The sequence below is a fragment of the Peromyscus eremicus genome, chromosome 17, assembly GCF_949786415.1.
Source record: "Peromyscus eremicus chromosome 17, PerEre_H2_v1, whole genome shotgun sequence".
NCBI lineage: Eukaryota > Metazoa > Chordata > Mammalia > Rodentia > Cricetidae > Peromyscus > Peromyscus eremicus.
This window is the reverse complement of record NC_081433.1, coordinates 5270670-5296279: the sequence shown is the minus strand read 5'-3', so window position 1 is coordinate 5296279 and position 25610 is coordinate 5270670. Positions and strand designations below refer to the sequence as shown.

General features: G+C 45.1%; 1 protein-coding gene across 1 annotated transcript in view; it reads right to left on the bottom strand.

Moving 5' to 3' along the window:
• Myo16 (myosin XVI) overlaps nucleotides 1-25610 on the bottom strand; it is a 363210-nt gene that overhangs the window by 219168 nt on the left and 118432 nt on the right. Inside the window, exons 12-15 of the mRNA XM_059244646.1 lie at nucleotides 23813-23940; nucleotides 21121-21226; nucleotides 15965-16082; nucleotides 1650-1797 (exon numbers count right to left, since the gene is read on the bottom strand). Of these exons, the coding sequence (XP_059100629.1) occupies nucleotides 1650-1797; nucleotides 15965-16082; nucleotides 21121-21226; nucleotides 23813-23940 (500 nt within the window). The remainder of the gene's footprint in view (nucleotides 1-1649; nucleotides 1798-15964; nucleotides 16083-21120; nucleotides 21227-23812; nucleotides 23941-25610) is intronic.

The following is a 25610-nucleotide window of genomic DNA, read 5'->3' as shown; positions in this document are numbered from 1 at the left end:
TTCTGTGTAAGACAGGTCAGCAAGTTTCTAAAGAATACAGGGTAGGCAGACACACACATCCTGCAGCAGACACACAGTGATCTTGTTCTCATGCAGGGTCCTGTTAGTTCCCCACCAGGGACCTCCTTTACTGATAAGCACCTAAGGAGTGGACTCATAAAGGAGGCTTCCTAACATGGAAGATCTGGTCTATCAACATTTAGAAAGTTAGCAATTCAGATCTAGATCTGATTGGATACTGACCAAGCTCCAAGTGTGGTATCTAATAGTAACAAACAATGAGCCAAGATCAGACCCCCAACCCAAATTCAAACATCAAAGGAATATAAAATTCTCCCAGCATCACCAGTATGACTAGTAAGAAAATCCATCAATATGGTAAACTCAGTAAGACCCACAGAAGTCTCAAAAGTGCTGTAATAGACACGAGATTTTTCCAGCTGGTATGTGGTGTGTTTTCTTGTTAAACAATGTAAATTCCAGGTGAGGGACCATCATGCACACGTTCCCACTGACATCTTTATGTAACTGGAGCAGCAGTGTGTATTTTTACTGAAAATGTTGTGGAGCACCCATTAGCTATTCCTAATGCATATTAATAAGACACCTGCTTTGTTCCAGGGCACTGAACTCTTTGGCTCCTGAGCTGGGGTTCCTCACAGCGGCCACCATGCATTATCCCTCCCTCCCTGTACTCTGATCACATGCACTAGCCTTCTTGCTGTTCCTCAACCCCACACTTTCCCTCTAAGCACCCAGCATTTCTCAATTGTCCAGAATACTGCCCCCAAGTCCTTGCATGGACTCCTTAGGTATCTGTACATCAGGTGCCATCTGAAGCGACCTCCCTGAGACACCATCTGAAACAGTCATCGGCCACCACCTGGCTCCCTGACCTGATTTATTTATCATCAAATCACTCTGATGACTCCGCACTCATGGATCACGTGCTTCCCCACAGGAACACAACAGACTACACCAGGAAATTCAACACAGTGAAGCCGAGATGAGCTGTAGGTTTCCTGTTCCACCAGCGTCTGTTCTGGGTAGCATTCACCCCTTCTAACGTCTTCCATCCAAACCAATCTGGCCCAGTGCTATGTGGGCTCAGGCTGGCAGCTGGCAGGAAGGCATGTATGGAACAGTGTTCCTCAGCTGACCGTCTTTGTAACCCCTCATGCCCGTCATCGTCACCAAGGGCTCCATTTTAACAAAAGCTTTTGCCTTCGGTGAAGAACATCTGCCCCCGGTTTAGAGGTACAATTCCTCTCTTCACTATGTGATCTCATCTGCTACAAGTGAATGCTGATTATTCACACCATTGTTCACACCAACACTCCAGATGATGGCAGATTAGACAGTGTGTCCAGAACAGCCATAGGCATTGGAAGGTTTACAGACACACTAGGTTTTTGTCTTCCCTTCTGAGACCTGGTAAAACAGAAATAAAAGTTCGCGCCAGCAAAGGAAACCCCCCACCACGCAGCACATCATTAGAACCCTGCTATCCAGACAGCTCGGACGTAACAGAAGCCAATGGTCTTCCTCTAGCTACCATTCCACTGAATGGAAAAAGGAAGACAATTTGAAACTGAGAATGTGCTCGCAATTTTCAGGAAAAACTTGGAAAAAAAAACTTGACTACTCACCGGTGTGCACAGAAGTTACTTAGGTGAAGTCCACATTTTTCTTCAGGGGATAACCCATCCATCAACCAGGAGAAAATCAGAAAGCTGCCCTGGCCAGGAGGCTGTGCCACAAGCCTGGACTTCTCCAGCATATAAGTGGAAATTCTGGCTGGTTAGGAAAAGAGAAGGGATTCCGTTAAATGGCATTCTTAGTTCAATTTCCATAAATTTACATGTTAATTAATTACAAGCCATGACAACAAAGCTTCTTTTGCAACACAGATATTCAAAAAAATACAGAGACTTTGCTTTCTGCAGTAGTTTAGGTCTCCAGAGATGTTAAGCCCAAGGTGTCAAGAGTTCAGAGTCCCCAGCTCCTGCTGCCACAGTCAATACGGTCCCTGTTAACAGCTTGTGTGATATGTATATGGTTAAGTCCGAGGAGCCAGTATTGGCCCATGCTCATCAGTGAAGTTCATATTTTATAGGAGAGCTCACGCTCTGTCCAACAGTCCTGTCCCTTTAGAGAAACCTGTTACAGCATGGAGGATCCACCCTTGTGCTCTCTCTCTCTCTCTCTCTCTCTCTCTCACACACACACACACACACACACACACACACACACACACACACACACACACACACACACACACACACACACACACACACACACACGCATCCATCACAAGGGATTTATTAGAATGGATTGTAGGCTAGGTCCTGCTAGACCAACAATGGCTGTCTACCAATGCAAGGTCCAAGAATCCAGTAGTTGTTCAGTGTACCAGGCTGGATGTCTCAGCTGGTCTTCTGGATACACCAGAATCCCAAAGAAGTAGGCTTTAATGCCAGTGAGGGCATGGACTTGCTAACAAGAGCAAGCAGGCAGAGCACAAGCTTCCTTCTTCCATGTCCTTTATATAGGCCGCCAGCAGAAGGTGTGCCCTAGATTAAAGGTGGATCTTCCCACCTCAAATGATTTACTTAAGAAAAATCCCTCACAAGTGTACCCAGCCACTTGGGTTTTAGTTCACTCCAGATATAGTCAAATTGACAACCAAGAATAGCCATCATACCCTCAGTATGCAGTGTGTGTGTGTGTGTGTGTGTGTGTGTGTGTGTGTGCATATCTTCATGGCTATTTAACCAGGGAGAAATTTGAAGTTGAGATCTTATAGTTTTTGCTGTGGGATGTATGGCAAATGTGTTGCTAATTAATCAATAAAACACTGATTGGCCGTTGGCTAGGCAGGAAGTATAGGCGGGGCAAGGAGGAGAATAAAGCTGGGAAGTGGAAGGCTGAGTCAGAGAGACACTGCCAGCCGCCACGATGAGAAACAGCTTGTGAAGATGCCGGTAAGCCACGAGCCATGTGGCAAGGTATAGATTAAAGGAAATGGATTAATTTAAGCTATAAGAACAGTTAGCAAGAAGCCTGCCATGGCCATACAGTTTGAAAGCAACATAAGTCTCTGTGTTTACTTGGTCGGGTCTGAGAGGCTGTGGGACTGGCAGGTTAAAGAGATATATCCTGACTGTGGGCCAGGCAGGAAAACTTAAGCTACAAATGGCGCCCAACGTGGGGCAAGAGTTTCCACCTAAAAACTGAGAAAAAAGATTCTAAAACGGAGCTAAAAACAGTTCCTAATTGTCTCTCTCAAACAAGCGGCAGCTGCTGGTTTGAGCTATTGGCGGGTTCCTAGCGAGTGTGCTTGATCTGCAGTAGGGCGGAAATGAGGCCTCTGCAAGTGGCACATTAAGCTGCATGGTGGATTTAGACATTGCTAGTATAAAACAAAAAAAGAAGTTTCTGGGCTACATGCTGCTTGGATAAAAGCATAGACCCATGATAGCTCCCAGAGCTGGTGGTAAACGTAGCCATGTTGGGAAGCTGAGGTGGGCAGAGCCAGCAGCCACAGCTGCTGCAGTTTAAAGCAAGAGATTCACAATAAGACAGATTCAGGTGTAATAGTTTACAATGTGTGTAAAAATGTACGTAGGCTTGAAAGAGAAAGAAAAAGGAATATATACAGTTATATAAAGAAATAAATAGTTTTTAAAAATAAAGTCTTTAAAGAGACAGTAAAGGTAGTATAAAAAATAAGCCATGTAAAAATGGATATTACACAGAGAATCTGGATTGTGTTGTCTTTGGGATTTTTAACTGCAGAAAAACATTTGATTGTAAAAGCTGTTGAGTTATGCCAAAATGTATATTTTAAAGGTACCTTGACTTCAAAATTTGGATATAAGGATATGTTGCTTTGGAAAGGAGTCTCTGCTTTTGTTCCCACAGAAAGCCAAAGGCTATGGAATTGTTCCAGATTAAGATACATCAGGTTTGACCAGCCAAGACCCCCTGAAGGTCTCCGATGACACCATGGCCCAGATGATTCAACATCCAGAATGGTTTGAAGGCATCTGGCTCAGACGATACAGCCTCATGGACTATTCCATAATTCTAAAATTTTCTTTGTTTCCCCATAAGATACAGCGCCCCCTTCCAGCAGGAAGCAGTAAGAGAAGCTACGCCCAAATTCCCAAATTATATGTAATTTTACTTTGTTAAGGTTAAAACCTTCCTTTTTGAAAAAACAAAAAAAAAGGGGGAAGTGCTGTGGGATGTATGGCAAATGTGTTGCTAATTAATCAATAAAACACTGATTGGCCGTTGGCTAGGCAGGAAGTATAGGCGGGGCAAGGAGGAGAATAAAGCTGGGAAGTGGAAGGCTGAGTCAGAGAGACACTGCCAGCCGCCACGATGAGAAACAGCTTGTGAAGATGCCGGTAAGCCACGAGCCATGTGGCAAGGTATAGATTAAAGGAAATGGATTAATTTAAGCTATAAGAACAGTTAGCAAGAAGCCTGCCATGGCCGTACAGTTTGAAAGCAACATAAGTCTCTGTGTTTACTTGGTCGGGTCTGAGAGGCTGTGGGACTGGCAGGTTAAAGAGATATATCCTGACTGTGGGCCAGGCAGGAAAACTTAAGCTACAAGTTTTCATTCATTTTTCTTTTTGAACAAAAAAAACCTGGCAAGTTTTCTGCTTTAAAAGTCTGAAATAAGTTACCACTCAGGTGAATAAGTACACATGACTCTGCATGGGTGTACAGTAGATCTCCACATTGGTCCTGTTCACTGTTTTCTGTGTCAGATGTGTAAGCCCACAGAGGTTTCCTAGAGAGATCTAAGCTTGCTCTACCCAGCAGGGCTGCATGAGGGGATGAATTGCTGTGTGTGGTTACCAGGTGTTTGGAAGGGGCTGCACTTGGCTATGCTAGGGGGAGGTCTTTTGCTCCATTCTTGGCATTCCTAGGAAAAGCCCTTTAGCAGAGACAGAAGGGGCCTGTGGATAAGGATCCAGGCCCTCTGAAGGTTATCTATCCTTTGTTTCTATCTCTCTCTCTTCCCCTCTATATTTCTATCTAAATATTTCTCACTTCTCCTTCCTCAAGGGTACCCTGGGGAAAAAGTGGGGGCAGGACTCCCATAGTCAGGTAAGAAGCACCAGGTGAGAAATGAAGGCTGAGAGGTCCTTGTGCCTCTGGCCTTGGACCCCTGCTGATGCACACAACACTTCTCCCAGCAAAGACAGCAGCTTCAGTTGAAGCAGTGTTCAGTACTGATCAAATGCCAAGTCACGAGTGACTGGAAACCCTTCATCTAAATTCCTAAGCAGAGTAATTATTAATCACGCTAGTTAGCACATCTCCAGCAGTGAATAAAATTGCTTGGGGTTAATGGGTTCTGATGCGCAAGATTGAAAGAAAACAGCACTTTGAAGGAACATCTCCAGGCAAACTCAAGCACAGGCTAACACAATCCCAAACAGAAGATGCTGTGGTGTCTGCTGTGAAGCTGTGAGGTCAGAGAGGCATGGGACTCTGGGTTTGAGAGGTTCCAGCACTTACTGCAGCCAGGAAGCCCATTTGAAAGAACCCCCCTCAACTGACAGCCTGATCTCAACACTAGTGTGGTTTTGAAACAGCTTTTAAGTTGGAAACAGTCTTGATCAGAAATGCAGGGGTCACCCCCCTCCACAGCTCTCTCCTTGTCAACCAATGATTCTGGCAAGTCTCCAGACATCTACACATGAATATATTTACATTTCTCAAGGAGTTTGACTCCATGGGTACATGCTGTTTGATTGTCCCCAATGCAGTATTTCACAGAGCCCAAGCCCTTTGCTCATTTTTAAAGGAAGTAGGAGGATGAGTTACTCTCCTTCAGGCTATAAGTTAGAACCTCCTTCACGGCCTCATCAGCTCCCACCTCTAGATGTCACTCAAAGCAGGTATGGGCACAGAGAGAAGACAACCTTTCACACACACCTTTCTTCTTATTTCGCCATCTGAGCTGGCTCATGCTGGGGTGAGGGACCATCTACCCATGAGCCATCATGGATAGGGGTGTAAGAGGAGGAGTTTTGGGGGGATGCAATCCCAGGCATTCTGCTTCCAAACCTGGCATGGCCACCCCTTTTAACTGTAATTTCATCCATCTTTAATATGAGGAAGAAAAATCAGAATGTCTCAGGATCCCTCTGGAGTTCTAGAAGGTACCACTAAATGTATCTATTACATTTCAGACCCAAGGTGCCTTTCAGACACGGCCTCTTTGAAGTGCTGCGGAGGCCTTTGTACTTTAAACCCATCTTCCTTATCTCCAGAGCCAGACTGCTTACAGCTCTTGACGTGAGATAGGATCAATTATAGCGCTTTATTAAAAGCATGTCCAATGAGGGTGCGCAATGCTAAGAAAGCTGATGAAATGATGATGATGATGCTTCATCTCTTATCACCCCTCTCATTCATTTGAAAATCAGGATTTGAAAGCAAGGTGCCAGGAGCAGCCCCTCACATGTGCTCTTTCTCATTAAAAAAAAAACCAAAAAACAAAAAACAAAAAACAACTCTTCTTGGGTAATGTTTCCATTACCCAAGAAGGCCACACAGCCATGGCACATCCACTGGAGGGCATTTCCCACTGTGAGTAGACTGTGGTTTCAATTGAAGTTGATCTGGGGGTTTTCAGTCCACAGAAAAGGCTGAGAGCCAAATACTTTCCCATTTCATGCCGGGACACTGGATCTTTATCCTTTAGCAGCAAGCCAGTATCTCCACCTGGGAAAGGAGTAGTATTCACAGACACGCAAGTGAAAGAGAAGAGAGCTGTGTTGACGTGACTCTGCTCCTGGCAACTTGAAGAGTTTGGAACGATGATCATCATCATAATACTAAGAGGAAAACGATGTAAAGAAGTTCAGATGACTTGTCCACAGTGGAAGAACTGGAAAGCAGAGCAGGATCCATGCCAGGCTGGGGTGGTTCCGAACCACTTCCAGGGATCTCTGGTCTGGGAATTGTGTACACATTGGGACCCTGCTGATGTTGCCTGAACTTGTGCCTTAGCCTCACAAGATGTAGTAAACCACAACCTTACAGACTCTTGATGTCCACCACTATGCCACTAGGAAGTTTCATGGGAAGCCACAGCTCCAAAAGAGACTATCCCCACGCCAATCAATGTGTTTGCACAAGGCAGGGAGATTCTGTTTCCTGGGACCAGGGTACCTTCACATAGTCCTTCCATCAGTATTTAGTGAATGACATTCTTCTGAGAGCCAGGCCAATTCAAGACTTTCTCAGAGAACTCGATGAAAGGACAAAGGAAACCTAGTTCTGCGCCCTTGCCCAGGAGCAGACCTGGCAAGGTATGGGCTGGGGCTGGGGCTAGGTCCTTGAAGGAGTTTAGGTTTCAGTTCTTGGAAACTTAGCTTTTCCCTCTGAAGAGACTGGAGTTATCAGTTTTGAAGCTGCTTTGTGCTTTGTCTGTGATGCTCTTGAGATACTCCATGTTCCTTGTGTGCAAATGGCTTGGTTAGCTTCTTGCTGACATCATCCAATTGTATGATGGCTTTCTGCTGATTCTGTTCCACACTTTCCCATTCAAAGTATATATAAAACACTGTGCTTCTTAATCAACTTCCTTGGCCTAAGATATAACTTGTGTGCTAGACTTCTTGTCTCAACATTCCTATCTTCTTTATCTTTTAATCTTCTGGTTCTTCCACTCAGGACCCTGTCATTGAAGAATGATCCTCAGGTCCAGGTCAACATACTTTTCAATAATAAACATTCCACGAGAGATCACATGACTGTTTGAAGAATTTTCTGGTCAGAGTCTACAATTTTCCTGGGGTAAACATTATGGTTCATCTTTGAAATTCTAGCGTCATGCAAGATGTGGGACATGGGACAGGCTGTTTTCCTCAATGCTGTCCATAAAATGGGAAGCTCATGCTAATAACTCCAAGGCCAGCACCCATGGCAACTTCCCAGCCTTGTCTCCATCCTTCAAGAAGCAACTATGCTCAACGGCCATAGGTGAGATTGTACGTCCAAGAAATAGGCAGCTCTGAAGATTAAATGAAACACGGATGGAAAGAATGTGGGCAAGTGCAGAGAGCAATCTTTTCACTCCATAGCTGAGAAGAGGTGAGCAATGCTCTCCAGGCCTTACAGCTCAAAGGCCAGGCTGCTGTTCAACCCAAAGCCCCTGACACATGGCACCAAGTAGCCTCACATGAAGGCTGCTTTAACTAGACTTCTATTTCCCAAGAAATTAGGGTCTTAATATAACAAGGCACCAACTGCACAGGCTAAGCGGGTGAGAATACGCTCAGATTTTTGTCAGAAAGTAAAGCAGATAATGGTGGGCACAGGATGGTCTTTTACCTCATCTCCAAAGCAGCTTTGCTCCCTAAAACAGTCTTTGTGTGCTCCATTAAACAACCAGCAGAGTAGAAATTTTCTAAATATACACATATATGAAGGCAATTTAAATGAAATCACCAAATGATGGGAGAGAGAGCCCCAACTGTCCATCACTCATCACCAAATGAAGCTTCCAGTACTGGGACTGGGTTACATCTAGTGGAGTTGTTGGCCAAAGGGGACCCATGGGAATGCCCAAGCAACCTAGGTTGGTGCCAGACTATAGGATTTTCTCCACCAATTGATAGCAAGATCCCATAGCTAAAAACAACACTGACGTAGCTCATTGAACATGGAGAGGCTGAGCCATGCTACATAGAGCCTTCAGCCCCACCTTCCAGCGTCTTTGGTACAGGAAGGTACTCTACACACCACCAAAAGGAAACTGTAAACACCAACCTGGCCACAAACTCTCTGATCTACCATGGTGTGCTACATGCAAGAAATGCTAGGGTAACGGTGGCACAAAGCCTGTGGGAGTAACCAACCAGTACCTGACGTGACTTAAGGCCCACTCCACAGGATGGAACCCATACGTGACGCTGCTTGGGTGATCAAGAACCTGAAACTAGATAGACCAGAGACCTAGGGTAAAAGACTATAGTAATAAAACGACTATCAGTGAATTCTGCTATAGTCATAGGTCAGTGCCTTACTCAGCCAACATAAGAGAAGTTCCCTCCTGCAGCAGATGGGAACAAATATAGAGACCCACTATCAGACATTGTGTAGATAGTGAGAGACCTTGAAATACACAGTCCTAAACTGTATCTCTCCTTCAAATCCCTCCCCTCAGGGCTTAGGGAATCCTGTGGAAGAGGAGGTAGAAAAGAGTGTAAGAGCCAGGGATGGAGGACACCAATAAAACAAGACCCTCTGAATCGACTGAGCAAAGCTGGTATGAACTCACAGAGACTGAAGGAGCATGCACAGGGCCTGCACAGGTCTGCACCAGGTCCTCTCTGCATGTATTATTGCTGTGGGATGTTCTGTATGGCAAATGTGTTGCTAATTAGTCAATAAATAAAACACTGATTGGCCATTGGCTAGGCAGGAAGTGTAGGCGGGACAAGGAGGAGAATAAAGCTGGGAAGTGGAAGGCTGAGTCAGAGAGACACTGCCAGCTGCCACGATGAGAAACAGCATGTGAAGATGCCGGTAAGCCACAAGTCATGTGGCAAGGTATAGATTAATGGAAATGGATTAATTTAAGCTGTAAGAACAGTTAGCAAGAAGCCTGCCATGGCCATACAGTTTGTAACCAATATAAGTCTCTGTGTTTACTTGGTCGGGTCTGAGCGGCTGTGGGACTGGCAGGTGAGAGAGATTTGTCCTGACTGTGGGCCAGGCAGGAAAACTCTAGCTACAAATGATGCCCCACGTGGGGCGCCAAATGTAGATGTAACCAACCTTCTTATTAAATAAGAAACACAGAACCAATGCAAAGAAGAAAGCCAAGAGGTCAGAGCTAAGAGCTAAAACCTTACCCTTCCTCCTGCAGTGGTCCTACCTCTCCAAAACTAGCTACCCCTGTGTTAAAGTCTTTATATAGTGTTCCTGTTCTGCCTTCTTATTGGTTGTAAACCCAACCACATGACCACCTCGTCACGGCCTATCTGTATAGGCCTTCAGGTTTTCCTTGCTTGGTATTGAGATTAAAGGCATGTGTGTCCAATAATGGCTGTATCCCTGAACACACAGAGACTTACCCAGCTCTGCCTACCAAGTGCTGGGATTACAAGTGTACACCACCACTGCCCTGCTTTCCTATGGCTTGCTAATAGCTCTGACCCCCGGGAAACTTTATTTATTAACATACAAATAACATTTTAATACAAATAAAATATCACCATATATTATGGCTTCCATTTGAGTGATTTTATGGGATTCCTGGGTATGCAAACGAGTGGGTCTTGGACTCTTGTGTCATCTCTTGGGCTCATTTCTTTCTTTTTGTTTTTTTTCCCAATTCTGATGTATTAGTTTTATTTTATATATTATGTTATATTAACTAGACTATATTATTATGTTCCCCAGAGGCTTGTTTGTTTTCTAATGAGAGCTAGGAAGTGAGTTGATCTGGATGGGAGGGGAAATGGAGAGGAGCTGGGAGGAGTAGAGGGAGGGGAAACTGTAATCGGGATATATTATGTGAGAAAAAGAAATCTGTTTCCAATTAAAAGGAAAAACTCGCATATGCTCTAGCGTGACAATCTCATCATTTTGTTCACTTAGGGGAAAAGCTGTGGTCAAGATTCTAAGAAGAAACTGGGGACAAGACTCTGCCACAGTTTCTTCCCTAATCTCACAGGCACACTTGTGTGGCACACTGTAAACCTCTGCTTTCTTGGACAAGAGGTGCATATGGTAGGGTGAAGGCCACAGCCTCAAACACAGGACTTTCTGGCTAAATGGAACCTTCCTCAGCAAATCTTTCCTTATTTTTACACACTGACTTCCTACACTTACCTGTGGGGTCAGAATGAGACACTTCAGCAGCCCCTCCATCCTGAAGGGCAGTGGTTCCTACTCTGGAGAACCAGGAACAGTGGCTTTGTTATAAAGGAAATCAGCTGGGGGAAACACTGAGGTGGGAGCCAGACTAAGATGTTATTTGTTAATAAAATTTACACAGAATAAAAATATCTATTTATTTATAGCTGGTGGTTCATAAAACTAAGCCTGGTGTTTTTATGTTGCAATTTGTGGTTACGTTCTGGCAAAATTACTGGTGTTGAAATATTTAAAAATCACTACTAACAACCATAGGAGAAGGCACCTATCAGCCTTAACATTAGTATGATAATTCTGTGTGGCCAATACAATGGTAGTCACCGCTTTATACATGTTGACAACATAAGCAAATATAGTCTACTTTAAAGCGTAAGAGCATCACATAATCTTCATTTACTTGACCTGGCTTGAATATAATAGTCTTACTGCAATCTCATTAGCCGTTTTAATGAATATTTACAATTCAGCTGCTTTCACAGCAGCTCAGCTTGAGTGAATGAGCTCTCTTGGTGTTTTAAATTAAAGGAACTTTCCTTTTTATAAAAAGTGTGTGTGTGTGTGTGTGTGTGTGTGTGTGTGTGTGTGTGTGTGCGCACGTGCATGTGTGTGTGTACATATGTGCACTGGTGCACTCTCATGTGCACACATGGAAGCCAGAGGTGGCCATCAGGCATCTTCCTCTGTCACTCTCCAACTCAGTATTTGCGACAATATCTCTCACAGGAGCTCACTGACTCGGCTGGGCTGGCTGGGCCGTGAGCTCTGCGGTCGACCCGGCCTGTCTCTTCCCACCCAATGCTAGGGTCACAAGCATGCAACCACATCCAGCTTTTGCCTGAGCACTGGGGATCCAGACTCAGGTCCTGATGATCACAAGGCAGGCGCTTTATCAGTCATCTCCCAGCTCCATGTTGCTCACTAAAGAGAGCCTTGGTTCAGAAGCAGAACATTTTAGTATAGCTTTTTAGTACAACCATGTTAATTTTCCTCAGCAGTGGAGGTATTCAATCTTCAACTGAAAACAGTTTTGGACAGTGAAAGCCTTTCTTCATTCCCTGCAGGAGGCTGAAATGTGTCCCAGAAAAGATGCTCCAAAGCCCTCACCTCAGGACCTGTGTGTGGTGCTTTGCTCAGAAACAGCATCTGTACAGAGGCACTCGTGGTGCTCTGAGGTCACACTGGAGTAGATGGGTGCTGATGGGCTATGACCAACACCCTTCTAAGAAGACACCCTGCAGAGGCATGGTCAGAGGAGGCAAGTCTGGGGGGACAGGCATATACGCCCAACACAGAGCTCAGAAGTGGGGATAGACCAGTAGGCTCTACCGTGGAGATGGTAAGAACACAGGTCTGCAGACACCCAAGTCAGGGTCTGAGAGTTCAGAAGGTCAGTCAGTCCATCCCTGGAGGCTTCAAGCAGCCTGCTCAAGCATTGGAGGTGTATGGCAGTTTCATTAAAACTGAATCCTTCCTTCCAGAAAGGGGGATGGGCCAGGGGACCCAGCAGGTAAACAAATGTCACCTGTCTTAGAATACTGGTATTTAAGATACACATGGGCTCCTCTCCAGATTAAAAGAAACAGTAAACAACTGCAGGAAGGGGGCTGACCAGGGGAGCTGCAGAGGGGGATTCTGGGAGCAGTGAGGGGGGACTGACCAGGGAAGCTGCAGAGGGGGATTCTGGGAGCAGTGAGGGAGGACTGACCAGGGGAGCTGCAGAGGGGGATTCTGGGAGCAGTGAGGGAACACTGACCAGGGGAGCTGCAGAGGGGATTCTCAGGCCAGTGGAGCTGTGTGCTAGCTGTGCAGAGATCCAGGGTTGCAGCTCTGTGAGTTGTCACTCACGTTAGGACTAGCTTTCAGGTGACCCGCTGCCTTTGAGTCATTCCTGCTCCTTGTAAGAAGCCACTCACCCAAAGTCCTGTTAGTGACCCCAGTAAAAACTCACTGATTCACCAAGTTGGACTTCAGTGAAATTGTTACTTTGGTCTGTTGTGGATTCTCTCTCTCTCTCTCTCTCTCTCTCTCTCTCTCTCTCTCTCTCTCTCTGTGTGTGTGTGTGTGTGTGTGTGTGTGTGTGTGTTGGGTCTCCTCGGGAGAAGTTCACACAACAGTTTGCTACAGAAGGTCTCAGACACTGACATTCTGGAACGTTCTCAGGCTTCAGGCCCATTTCATTTATCCATGCTAACATGAACTTGGAAACAAGGTAAGGCGGCCGCGTCCTTCACTGGACCTCAGACGTCAGACTAGCGTAGGCAGAGGTCTCATCTTCAGACTTAAGGTCTTCTCAGCACGAAGAAGCGTCTTCATAGCAGTCTTGCCTTAGCGTCCTGACTGTATACAAGGCTTTTAACGCCCCATTGTGCGCTCCCTCACCACAGCACTCCCAAGCCTCTGTGATTAACTGATTAGTATGGACCAGGTCTTTACACTACACTGCAGACTTTGTCCTCCAATCCGTCCATGAGGGAAGTGAGTAAGTGTGCCACAGGGCTTTCCCTTGAGCCTGTCTGCCCAGTGTGAGCACCGGCACTCTGCCCACTCTCCAAAAACAAGGCCCTTGAAACTTGACTTCTACCAAAAGACCTCTCAGAACAGTCATCATTAATTTCCTTCTTACAAAGAGCAGAGGCGAGCTCGGAGGTCGAGCCGTTCAGAGCACTCAGCTTTCGTAGGACCCGGGTGATGTCTCCAGGAACCTGAGAATGCAATCCCAGAGCGGTACTGACTTTCCGTTTTGTTTTCAATTCACTTTATTTGTCTCAATTTTAAAAATCACAGAAAACTAATCACCAAAGCATTTGACTAGATCTTTAAAAAAAGAACACAGCAGGAAGCTTTCAAAACTACAAACGTAAATGTCTGAGGGGTGTTAATTAGAACAGAATGAGAAAGCAATATGGAAGGGAGAAAGGTGGAGAGTGCCTTCCATGATGTCTGCAGAATAATTGCCCCAAGAGAAGAGGCAACCAAGTCACACTGAGAACCCAGAGTCAACCAAGTCTCACACACAGCCCAGAGTTAACTATGTCACACACACAGCCCAGAGTCAGCCAAGTCACACACACAGCCCAGAGTCAGCCAAGTCACACACACAGCCTAGAGTCAACCAAGTCACACACACAGCCAGAGTCAACCAAGTCACACACACAGCCAGAGTCAACCAAGTCACACACACAGCCAGAGTCAACCAAGTCACACACACAGCCCAGAGTTAACTATGTCACACACACAGCCCAGAGTTAACTATGTCACACACACAGCCCAGAGTCAACCAAGTCACACACACAGCCTAGAGTCAACCAAGTCACACACACAGCCAGAGTCAACCAAGTCACACACACAGCCAGAGTCAACCAAGTCACACACACAGCCAGAGTCAACCAAGTCACACACATAGCCCAGAGTCAACCAAGTCACACATAGAGCCAAGAAAGTCAACTAACTTACACACATAGCTTAGATTCTATTACACTCAGCCAAATTCTCTTCCCTGAAGAATCAGAGGCACAAATGCACATGAGTATACCACACCTACTCACATGAGCATGTTAAGTACTTAGGGCTGTGGCTGGCCAGGAACCATGGGAACTACTTGCAATTACCAGAAAATTCTAGAAGTTTCACTGCAGTTTTCCAGCACTTGTGTGTGTGTGTATGTGTGTGTGTGCGTGTGCCCTTGTGAGTATGTGTCATGTTATACATGTGGAAGTAAGAGGACAACCTTGGATATCAGCCCTCGCCTTCCACCTCTTTTGAGACACGGTCTCTTCATAGTTTGCTGCTGCATACACTAAGCTCGCTGGCCCACGAGCTTGTGGAGAATTCCTGTCTCCACCTCTAATCTCACTAGCACCGGGATCATAGCCACGTGCTACTGGCTTTACTTGGTTTCTGAGGATTCAAACTCAGGTCCCCTTGATTGCAGAGCAGCGCCCTCACCCACCCTCACCCACCCTCTGCTGCTTCTCTCACGTGATAGTTTTCTACACTGACATTCCTGAGGAGAGGACGCATGGAGTCTCTCCAGGAGAAAGAGAAGAAATTCAGGAAGAACAATGGCCAACTCCTTTGGGGAGCAGTGAACACATTCCTGTGTTGAAGAACATTTGGGTAGAGAGTCAGAGAGCCTCAGATGAGGGATTTCTCCTTGGCAATGTGTGGACTAGGGGCCTGTGATGCTTAGCATTGGCATCAGGATAGGGTGGAGGATGCTGCATCAGTAAGAGCCATGCAAGCAGGTGGCCAGTAGCCTGGGACTTAACACTGTTGACAGACTACCTGATCAGTTGGACCACAGTCTTTATCTGGGTCTGCATATCCATGTGGCAAAGGACAAGTCACAACCTTTCCCGTTTTAGGTTCTGCTCTCTAGGAACATCTCACCAGGGAACTTACTGCGATGCTAGGATGCACTGGTCAGTGAAAACTTGAACTGTAAATGGGTTTCCAGAAAAATATACAGCTAATGTTTAAATCAAATAGGAAGCCAGTTCTGTTCCAGCTGGTGATTTTATTGTTTGGATTGGTTTTAATTCCATCATTTAAGAAGTTCAAATTCTATTTAAACAGATTCCACTGTGTGCTATGTGAAGGAACTGCACATGGCTATGATTTGAGTGTGTGCATCTACCTGGGAGAAGTCCGATTCATGTCTGCTTTCTTTTTTTGCTAGGCCCTTCTTCTGTGCTGTATAATTTATACAACAGTCCTCCTGGGAAGGCTCACCGCACTTGAGAATATTTTCGACTCCCTGTAAAGTTTGAACTTGAAACCTGACATCTCGGGATGCAGAGGACACCTCCAGGCCCCTCTCAATATACCTGGCCATCTTTATTATAAAACATTTCTAGGATATGAATAAGAGGTTTATAAATCCACAGGTGGTGGCAGGTAGACGCCTCCCATGATGATCTGTAATTGGCTCCTCTCTGCTGTATGCTGACTTGGGGAGGTTCTAGAGTGAACGCAGGCTGCACAGATCCCACAGCCTCCGTCTCTCTGGGCACAGGGACCCTCTGATGGCTAAGTGCAAACTTACCTCCTGTTGCATGTTTTCTCCTTTCACAGAACTGTAGTTCCCAGTATTGTATGAGGCAACTGGACACATTGTTGAGTGTGGTCTTGGCATGTCCGAAGGCTTCCAAGATGCACATGGCCTGCAGCACAAGAGAGAATTTGATTGGACGACTCCTTAAAAATAATAAGGTTGGGGAGTCATAGCAAAGAGGCTGGGAATATTCTGCTATTTGGAAGGCTCTGTGCTTTCCACATCACTCAGGCTGAATTTTTAAGGTTACTCTTGCTGTGGGATGGGATGGTCTGTATGTCAAGTGTGTTGCTGATTGGTCAGTAAATAAATCACTGATTGGCCATTGGCTAGGCAGGAAGTATAGGCGGGACAAGGAGAAGAATTCTGGGAGGTGGAAGGCTGAGAGAGAGAGACACTGCGATCCGCCATCAGGACAAGGAAGATGTAAGGTACCAGTAAGCCATGAGCCATGTGACAAAGTAAAGATTAATAGAAATGGGCTAAATATAAGAGTAAGAGCTAGACAGTGACAGGCCTGAGCTAATGGCCAAGCAGTTTAAATAATGTAAGAGTCTGTGTGTTTATTTTATAAGTGGGCTCTGAGACTGGCGGGACTTGGTGGTGGGAGCTGGAGAGAAATTCTCCAGCAACATACTCTCTCCTCAAATGTAAGTTACGAGTACAGCGAACAGTACACTGTTAATAAGGTGTCACATATTTTACTTTACTGTATGTAAATGGAGGCCAGTGTATACACACACACACACACACACTGTGCAGGGGAGGGAGCTGGTGCCTCATATACACATGTGTGTAGACGATGCTGGGTGCCCTACTCTTGTTATTATCGACCTTATTCCCTTACAACAGAATCTCTTTTTGAATCTGGAGCTAAACTTGAAGCCAAGAAGCTTCCTACATCTCCTGTCTCTGCTGCCACAGTACTGGAGTGACAGGCATGTAGATGACCATTCCTGGCTTTTCACATAGGTACTGGAACCTGAACTCGGGCCTTACCACACTCTTACCAAATGAGCCACATCCCCAGCCCCTAAATGTTTTTAAAGAGAACAGTTAGAAATGACATAAACCTGAGACAGAACTTCCTTTAAAATGATGTGTGGGACATTGGCCTCGGGCATGATTGCACATGCTTCAATATGCGGGCCTGCTAGCCTCTTTCTTGGTTGCACTATGCCCCTGGTAACTCATCCTCTCCTGCAGAAATGGAACTAAATACCTAGATGAAGTTGCTGTCATGTCCCTTCACTGCCCTGAGCTTTGTCTCAAAGTCTGTGAGCCCATGGTTCTAAAACTCTAGTACAAAGTCCCTTGAGTGAACCCCAGGATCTGACATTGTCTCTAAACAAGTTTCTTCAGATATTAAACATGAAATAAAATTCACTTCTCATCCATCAGTTGACTATGACTCTAATAAAGATGGTGACTGAACAATTCTCCAAAATATATGGAAATCTGGCACGTTATTTCTCTTTTAAGACATTCTACAAATACCTTAAATACAGCCTCCAGCTTAGCCACCAGATGGAAAAGCGCCACCCTCTACTGAGTCACTGGGTCCTCATCCTAGACTCTTTGATTTATGACATTATTTCTGAGGTCATTATTAACAAATGTTTTGAGTTCATTTTTAAAAGTCTTTTTGGAATTTGATACACTCAGGCACTTACTAATTTGAAAAGCATTTTGCATGATTAACTATTATAAAGCAACACTTTGATCCCAATTACAAATCAAAAATGTTAACCATGATAATGAAATGTGTTTAACCATCTGGTTTTGAAGCTTGGATTTCTGAAGACACATTAAATCTTTACAAAACTCCATGATTTGGGCCTGAAAATTAATATAACCAAATTGATAGCAGGTGTGATAGGACCCTCTCTCCCCCAAATAATTAGTGATTGGTATACTCTTATTTTTCTTTAACATTACTCTGAATAGATAACTATGCATATGTTTAAATTAATATTGTGATTTCTTCTCATTGCACAAGTGTATTACAAAATAATTATTTAAAAAGCCATAAAGGATGAATTTAAGAATATTTTAAATTTGGTGCATTTCTGTGTTGTATTTGACAATAAAGTAATGGTTATATTATTCTACAAGAAAGTGTATCATAGATAATGGAGGATGTATTCCCAGGCAGAAAGCGTGGGGCAACAATCACATGCACATGTCTCCCCACATCAGTAGCTGCCTCCCCATCTCAAGTTAGTAAATGGCACATTCTAAGGCATTAACCAAGTTCCTTCAACCTCCAACCCCATTCTCCTTTACTCTAACAGAGGAATTCCTTCTTGGTGCTTTTCATTGTCATGTGGGTAAAGCCTTGTGCTCACCACAGAGCAGACGCATAACAAGTAATGATTTTCTTTCCATTAGTAACTGTAGACTACCCACATTCTAACAGGAAGTGCATGTGCACAGACATACACGTGTATACATGTGATGTTTTCAACATTTATCACCAAAGTCTCCACTTTACTGTCAATGAAACAGAATCACCAGCTGCCAGGATCATAGACTCCAAATGCCCTAACTGGGATTTGAATCCAGAAATCCGGCTGCAGAGTCACACACTTAATCCCAGCTTCATGTTGTTAACCTCATCCAACTAATGTTGTGTTAGCAATAAAGACATGTGAGGTATGACACTGGTATAAAGCTGAAGCCGTTGAAGAACTGAAGAATTGTAAATTCTTAACAGACTTGCTCAGTGCCCTCGCCGCTGCATGCTTCCAGATGACAGTGCCAAATTCCAAACAACCCGCTGTTTTCTTCTGTATTAGCTAGTCAGCCAATAGGTGGCGCTAAATAACTGTATGAAGAGAAATGCTGAGAAGACTCCTAACCGTATTCTACTGTCTCCCTTGACTTTGAAACAAAATTATGAGAACAGCACACAGCCACAAAATTTTAAGTAAAAATACACAGGGAAGAAGTGCCTACTTGCACCCTGGATATTTACTGATTAAAATTGTATTGGCCTGATTTTTTTCCATTTAATAATGTGTTGTAAATTTCAATAGTTAAAGTGACCATGTGCTAAGAGTGTAGCTAATTATATTGTATGTCCTAGAAACAAGGGTCCGTGGGCTCCTTAATGAATATCCTCACATCTATCAATCTTCCTGAGCCTGTCATTCCCCTCTGAAAGGGACTTTTCAGTAAAGGCTTATTTAAATGATTGTGACAGAATTGAATGAACCTAAAACTCATTTGGGATGCAATGGGTGAGAAGTCCCGGGTAATTTCTCTTAAAAACATGGCTTTTCTGTTCCAATAAATCCAATGACATGGGAAAAACCCTGCTTCTGATCTTCAAGATTCAGACACAGGGGTTAGAGACGAAACATTGTTGCTGGGGCTTCCGGACTGAGGGGAAGAAAGCTACTTCTCCGTGGAGAAAGCAACTTCTCTGTGGACGGGTCTCCACCTTCCCCTCAGCACATGGAACACAGCAAACACCCTGGCAGGCTTCTCACGGTCTCACAGGACCTGTAGTGCAAGACTGGACCTCAAACACCTTTGCTGTGTGGCCTCAGACGTGTATGACCTGGAGAGGCGAGCGAGTTCACTTCTGGACCTCAGCGCCCACCCTCCCTCCCTAGAACCTTTCATACCCAGCTATTCCTTTGTCTTTACTCCTTCCACATGACTCCTGGAACACCATGCACCAGGACCGTGAACCTCTCAGAACCACCTGCCGCTCTTCTGGGCTGCATGTAGCTTTGACAAGGCTGTCTGTCACTGGTGTCGGTGACAGGAGGTTCCTTCGTCACCCTCCACACGACTTTCACTGGCGATGCCCGCTGCCAAGCTCTCACTTTTATCTCTAGCTTCCTCCCATTTGTATCATCTTTACTGGCTGAATAAAGCCTTCAGTGACTTTTCCTCTCACACAACAGTCTGCTTTGGACATCAGAGCCTCTCCAGTGGGAGGTGTTTGTCATGGGCTAGGCCCAGGTGCAGAACTCTGAGGGCTCACAGTCTCTCAGGGCAGCTCTCCTGCCCTTCCTGAGTCACCTGAGAGCTTCCTCACATCGTATTTGGCTCTCACTTTCAACCTCACTGCTAAATCGTTCTGTGCACCAAGGGCGCGCTATTATTCCACTAACCAAATCTTTCTCTCACACAGGATGCAGTGGCCCCTCCATCTACTGCATTGCACAGATGCCCTGTAACATTATACAGATTTACAGTTGGTTCACAAATTCATTTGACACTTGCATAAATCTATTTATTCCCCCGGATGCTTGGCCGAACCTGCACTGAGCTTCAGGAACTTAGACAACGATATTCAGGTAGATGATATTCAAAGTGGGGGACTCCCCACAGTTAGCACGGAATGTGAACATGTCATAAGGAATGAGGAAAACCCACATATGAGTTAGAAGGCATTCCACTCGACAGCTGCACAGAACCAATGGCTCCGATTCCCCGTTATCAGCAGATTGGATAGAGTTACTCCTAACTTACTCCCAGGAATGAGAAGGTACTCACTCCAACTAAACAGCAAAGCCAATTTACATAAAGTGATCAGAATACATTTTAGAAATTACAGCGCCTGTGCTCTTGCCAACAATCATTTTAATAGATGATTATTTTAGCCTGTAATTTAGAGGGGAGACTATTGTTCCCTGTCATTTCAATTAAGTCGATAGATTCTGTTATTTCCATTAGTTAACCTGCATTTATCTTATAAGCGCGCTGATTTATTCATGTTCTCATTTGGGAGTATCAGTGGCTGGTACATTTGCATATTTAAATAAGGACTACTGGCTTGCTAGGTTTCCCAGGTTGACTCCAACTGTTACATTAGAGTTGTGGAGTGGACTGACATGTTGCTGAAGAGGGTCCCAGCTTAGTAAGTAGCTGTAGATTAAAACCATCCATGTTTTCTGGACCCACTTCTTTTAACAATACTGAAGCTTTGTTGTTACCTCTCAGGATGCTCCCAGCATCGCTTCTCAGGCAATCCTCGGCAGGAGTACGAGCCTGGGGCTTTCTGTGCAAACCCCCAAAGATCTTTTCTTTTTATCTAAAATTCTAACCGTGGTTTGACCATGATGATGCACCCTTGCATTTGCAAGTGACATTGTTCTCAGCACATATTCACCAACCCAGAAGCCACTTACGTGCTTGAGTCTGGAGTCAAACATGGCGCGGCTGGCACTAGCCCTGCCAGTCAGGTGCCTCAGGATCTGCTTGCTGGCCTGGGTCTTCCCTGACCCTCTTTCTCCACTGCAGAAAGATAAGGGAAACACACATTCACTGGCTTAGAAGATGGAGACAAAGAAAGAACCAGAGGCAACTCTCAGGCCCGGAGATGGTAGGAGGGTAGCACACACTTTCAGGGAGTTGATGGTCTGCCTTGACTCTTCAGTCTGATGGGTTTGACCCAAGTCAGCACGTGTACTGTCTCGCTCACAATGATGTGTTGAACATCATAACTCCAGAGGACCACCTGACACCTGTCTTCCAGCGGCTGAAGGGCAAGCCACTTTCTAATTAATTAAACAGAATTTTCTAGAAAAATGTTGAAATTTTAATAATTGAACTCTCAACTTGATGAATGCTCCCCCCTGCCTTTTCTCAACTCTACTGCCCTGATTCATGTGACTTACTGGTCACTAACTTTAAAATGTGACATTAAAATAAAGTAAAAAAAAAATTTAAACTAATGTTTGATTTGGTGCTAATTTATAGAACATCAATTTTAGAGATATTCAACTTTTCCCCCTTTTATTGAAAACAGATTTTTCCTCACATAATATATCTTAATTACAGTTTCCCCTCCCTCTACTCCTCCAAGCTCTTCCCCACCGCCTTTCCCATTTCGTCTGGATCTACTCCTTTCTGTCTCTCTTTTTAAAAAAGAAAAGGCTTCTAAGGGGTAGTAATAAAATAAAATAAGATTAAAAAAAACCTAACACATTGGAATTGGACAAAACAAACAGAAGGAAAAGAGCCCAAGAGAAGACATAAGAAACAGAGACCCATGTTCATACACCCAGGAATCCCATAAAAACACTAAACTGGCCGGGCGGTGGTGGCACACGCCTTTAATCCCAGCACTTGGGAGGCAGAGCCAGGCGGATCTCTGTGAGTTCGAGGCCAGCCTGGACTACCAAGTGAGTTCCAGGAAAAGGTGCAAAGCTACACAGAGAAACCCTGTCTCGAAAAACCAAAAAAAAAAAAAAAAAAAAGATAAAAACACTAAACTGGGAGCCATAACATCCTGTGCATATCACTTTAGTCTCTGTGAGTTCATAGGAGCTTTGATCATGTTGATTTAGATGGTCTTATTTTCTTGGTATCTCCTCCACCCCACCCTTACACTCTTCCAGCTTTCTTTTCTGCAGGGTTCCCCAAGCCCTGGAGGGATATTCAACTTTTGAAGACTAAAATCTGGGTCACCATCTGTCTGCGCTACTTTTGTGGCACAAGAGAAAAACACAGTGGTGAGTTTTGAGCTTCCGCTGAGCTCTTTCGGGACAACTTGAGCACAGGGGTAGAAAAGGCTGAAGCCTTCTCCCTTGTCACCCTGTTCCACATGGCGACCATGCCACAGTCCACAGCTTTAAAAGAAGGGCAAGGTGACTATGCCACCACTAAGTCTTGTCACCTGAGATCCAGTTCTGCTTATAAGGACTTGGGAGGCTGCTGTTTAACTTAAGTGAAGAAATGAGTTTTTTCCCTCAAAATATGAGGCATTATTAGCTTTAAAATCTGTCCTCAGGAAACATCAGTGGGGGAATGTTAGTGAGGAGTTTGGGGGAGGGAGTTACCATGAGCAAATGAATGTAGAATTTGGGGCAAACCAAATTTAGGCATGTCTACCCATGGCGCTCCTACAGGGCACTGCGAGCTCCCTCTCAGCAAAGCCCCCAGAGACGTCTCTCCACCCCCTGTCTTGTTTGTTGAAGCAATGTTGAGTTTATTAAGAAAGTGTGGAGAGAGGTGGCTCAGTGGTTAAAAGCACTGACTGATGCTCTAGAGGACCCAGGTTCAATTCCCAGGCTGTCCAGTGTCCGATCATGCCAGGATAAAAGGGAAAAAAAGGAAGAAGAAGGTGAGCATGGGCACTGTGTGTGTGTGTGTGTGTGTGTGTGTGTGTGTGTGTGTGTGTGTGTGAGAGAGAGAGAGAGAGAGAGAGAGAGAGAGAGAGAGAGAGAGAGAGAGAGAGAAAAGCAAGAACAGTAACAACTGTGCGGCCCACGCTGAAAGGCCTCTCCAGAGACAGTAGCCCAAGTCTGATTTTAATCCTTAGCTATTTCTGGAATCCTCTCTAAGTGCCTTCACACCCCGTTCCTCCTGTGGTACTTCCCCTCACATCTCTTCATTTGAAGAGAAATTTTATCCCAGGGTAAACTGTCTTTCTGTGGTTTGAAAAAGCTTTACGTTTCCAAGAAATCCCACCTCCAGAGGAATCCAGGGAAAAATGGGAGCAGAGGTGAACACCAGCAGCAGGCCGGGGAAGCCCTGCCTTGTGACTAAAGAAAGCCACAATTTGAAGCCTGTCAGGACCCAACGTGGAGCAGCAGCTTAGGGCCAGTAGTTCAGCAAACTTTTCTCTCTGTGTGTTTGTTTCTTCGACTTGAAAGCAGATTCTCTGTGTTGCTGTTTTAAATCTTCAAGATGAAGTATGCTTCAGGCTATTGGTTACTATGGGCTCTGCTACACCTGGGGTGACTTCTAGAAGAAATCTGTCTGTCCCTTCTAACAAGACAAAGGTGCTTATTGGAAAGACGGACTGCAGACACCGTGAGTGGGGAAATGGAACACGCCCCAGTCCTGGGATCAGCATGTGACGACAGCCTGACTCACCTGAAGATGATGTTCTGCGGCCTTCGCTCCTGGAACAGCCTGTGGAAGGCCCTCTCTGCGCAGGAGAAGAGGTGAGGTGGGAGTGATGGGCTGCGTTGGCCTGTGGGGCTCAGGTACAGCTGGGACACCTGTGGACAGCAGATCAAAGAGGGGAGAACCCTCTACTTCTGTCCACATACCACTCAGCTGAAGAGGAAATCTTGAAACTGAAACATGTTGCTGGGCTACAGAAACCCGAGGCGCCTAGAAAACACCTGTATAATCACCCTTCTCTCAGTCCAATAGTGACAACACGGAGGTTTAGATTTTATCCTCACTTTTTTGGTCCACAAGCCTTAAACTATTCTGATGGCTTAAAGAGCAGCACTTCACAGGACTCCAGTCCAGGAGACGTCCATTAGGTAAACTTGAACTGTGGCGGTTCCCATTACACATGATTTCCCCTGTACTTGGTGCCGGTGCTCTGAAATCATTGGGATTGTGAGCACAGGAGCTTATTTACACAATCCTCAGAGATATGGCAATGTCATCACCGTAATTTCAGTGACCGGTGACCTATGGCTGCCACTGGGACTCACTGCCAGTATTCTCAGTGCTCTGGTTTCTGGGGACTTTTGTTTTCTTCTAAGACATAGGGACTCAGTAAAACTAGGTGACAGGAACAGTTCAGAGTCATGAAGAAATGCCAGGCACCTCAAAGGATAGCACAAAAGAACTTGGCTCTTGTACTTATTGCTATGATACTACTCATGCCTGGCTCCGGGATCTGTGTGGCAGTTTCAAAGGGGGCATTGCTAATTAGAAGTGAATTGATCATCGGTATGCATTTACCAGGCATAAGGTGTACACTGTGTATATATCACTGCATCAGACTTTGTAGGAACATGATTCAACAGCAAAGGACAGATAGAGTGCCAAGCCTTTCCCTAGCACATGTCAATAGCCATCCATGAACTAAGTCAATAGCCATCCATGAACTAAACACCAGTCAATAGCCATTTATGAACTAAATACCCATCAATAGCCATCTGTGAATGAACTCTATGCACCCGGAATTTTCCAAAGTGACTGGGCAGCGTCACCATGAGACCGTTCAACCCAAGAGGTGAATTGCTGTGGGAAGTCATTCTAGCTAACTGAAATCACAGTACGATTTTAAGACTAACAATTACAGATACAATCTTCTTGTATCTTAACTAGAAAATATTAAGTATCAGATTCAGGTTCTTAAGACCTGGAATGAGTATGTGCTGGCTCTCTTGGCTACCTCGTGGTCTTGGATGCTGATGCTGCAGATCAAGGCTGAGTTCTCCAGAGAACCTTGTTGGACTGTGCCCCACCCCTCCTGGATTCTGAGACTGACTCCTTTATGCTTGTTGTGAGTTAACCCCGAATAAATTCCTGTGATTATCAGATAGACTCTGTGGAATTTCTGCATTACTGCCTAGTCACTTTGGAAAACTCCCTGTGCACATCTCACCTCCCATCTCCAGGACTCTAACATAAGAGAACTTCACGTGCTCCAGCAGATCATAGATGGGGGAATGATGGGGTGGGCCAAGTCATATCCTGGGGTCTGGGCCTGGGCAGTTGGAGGGTTGGTCTGCCAGATGTGAAATGGGGACAACTCCCATGCTTACAAGTTTGGGACTGGCTCAGGACCTGACCTGGAGATGCAAAGCTGCAGGATCTCCACAATACAAGGCAACAATAGGATATGCAGGAGGAGCCCTAGAGAGGGCCCAGCATCAATGGGGTAATAGAAACCAGAGGTCTCGAACCAGACCAATGACTCTTT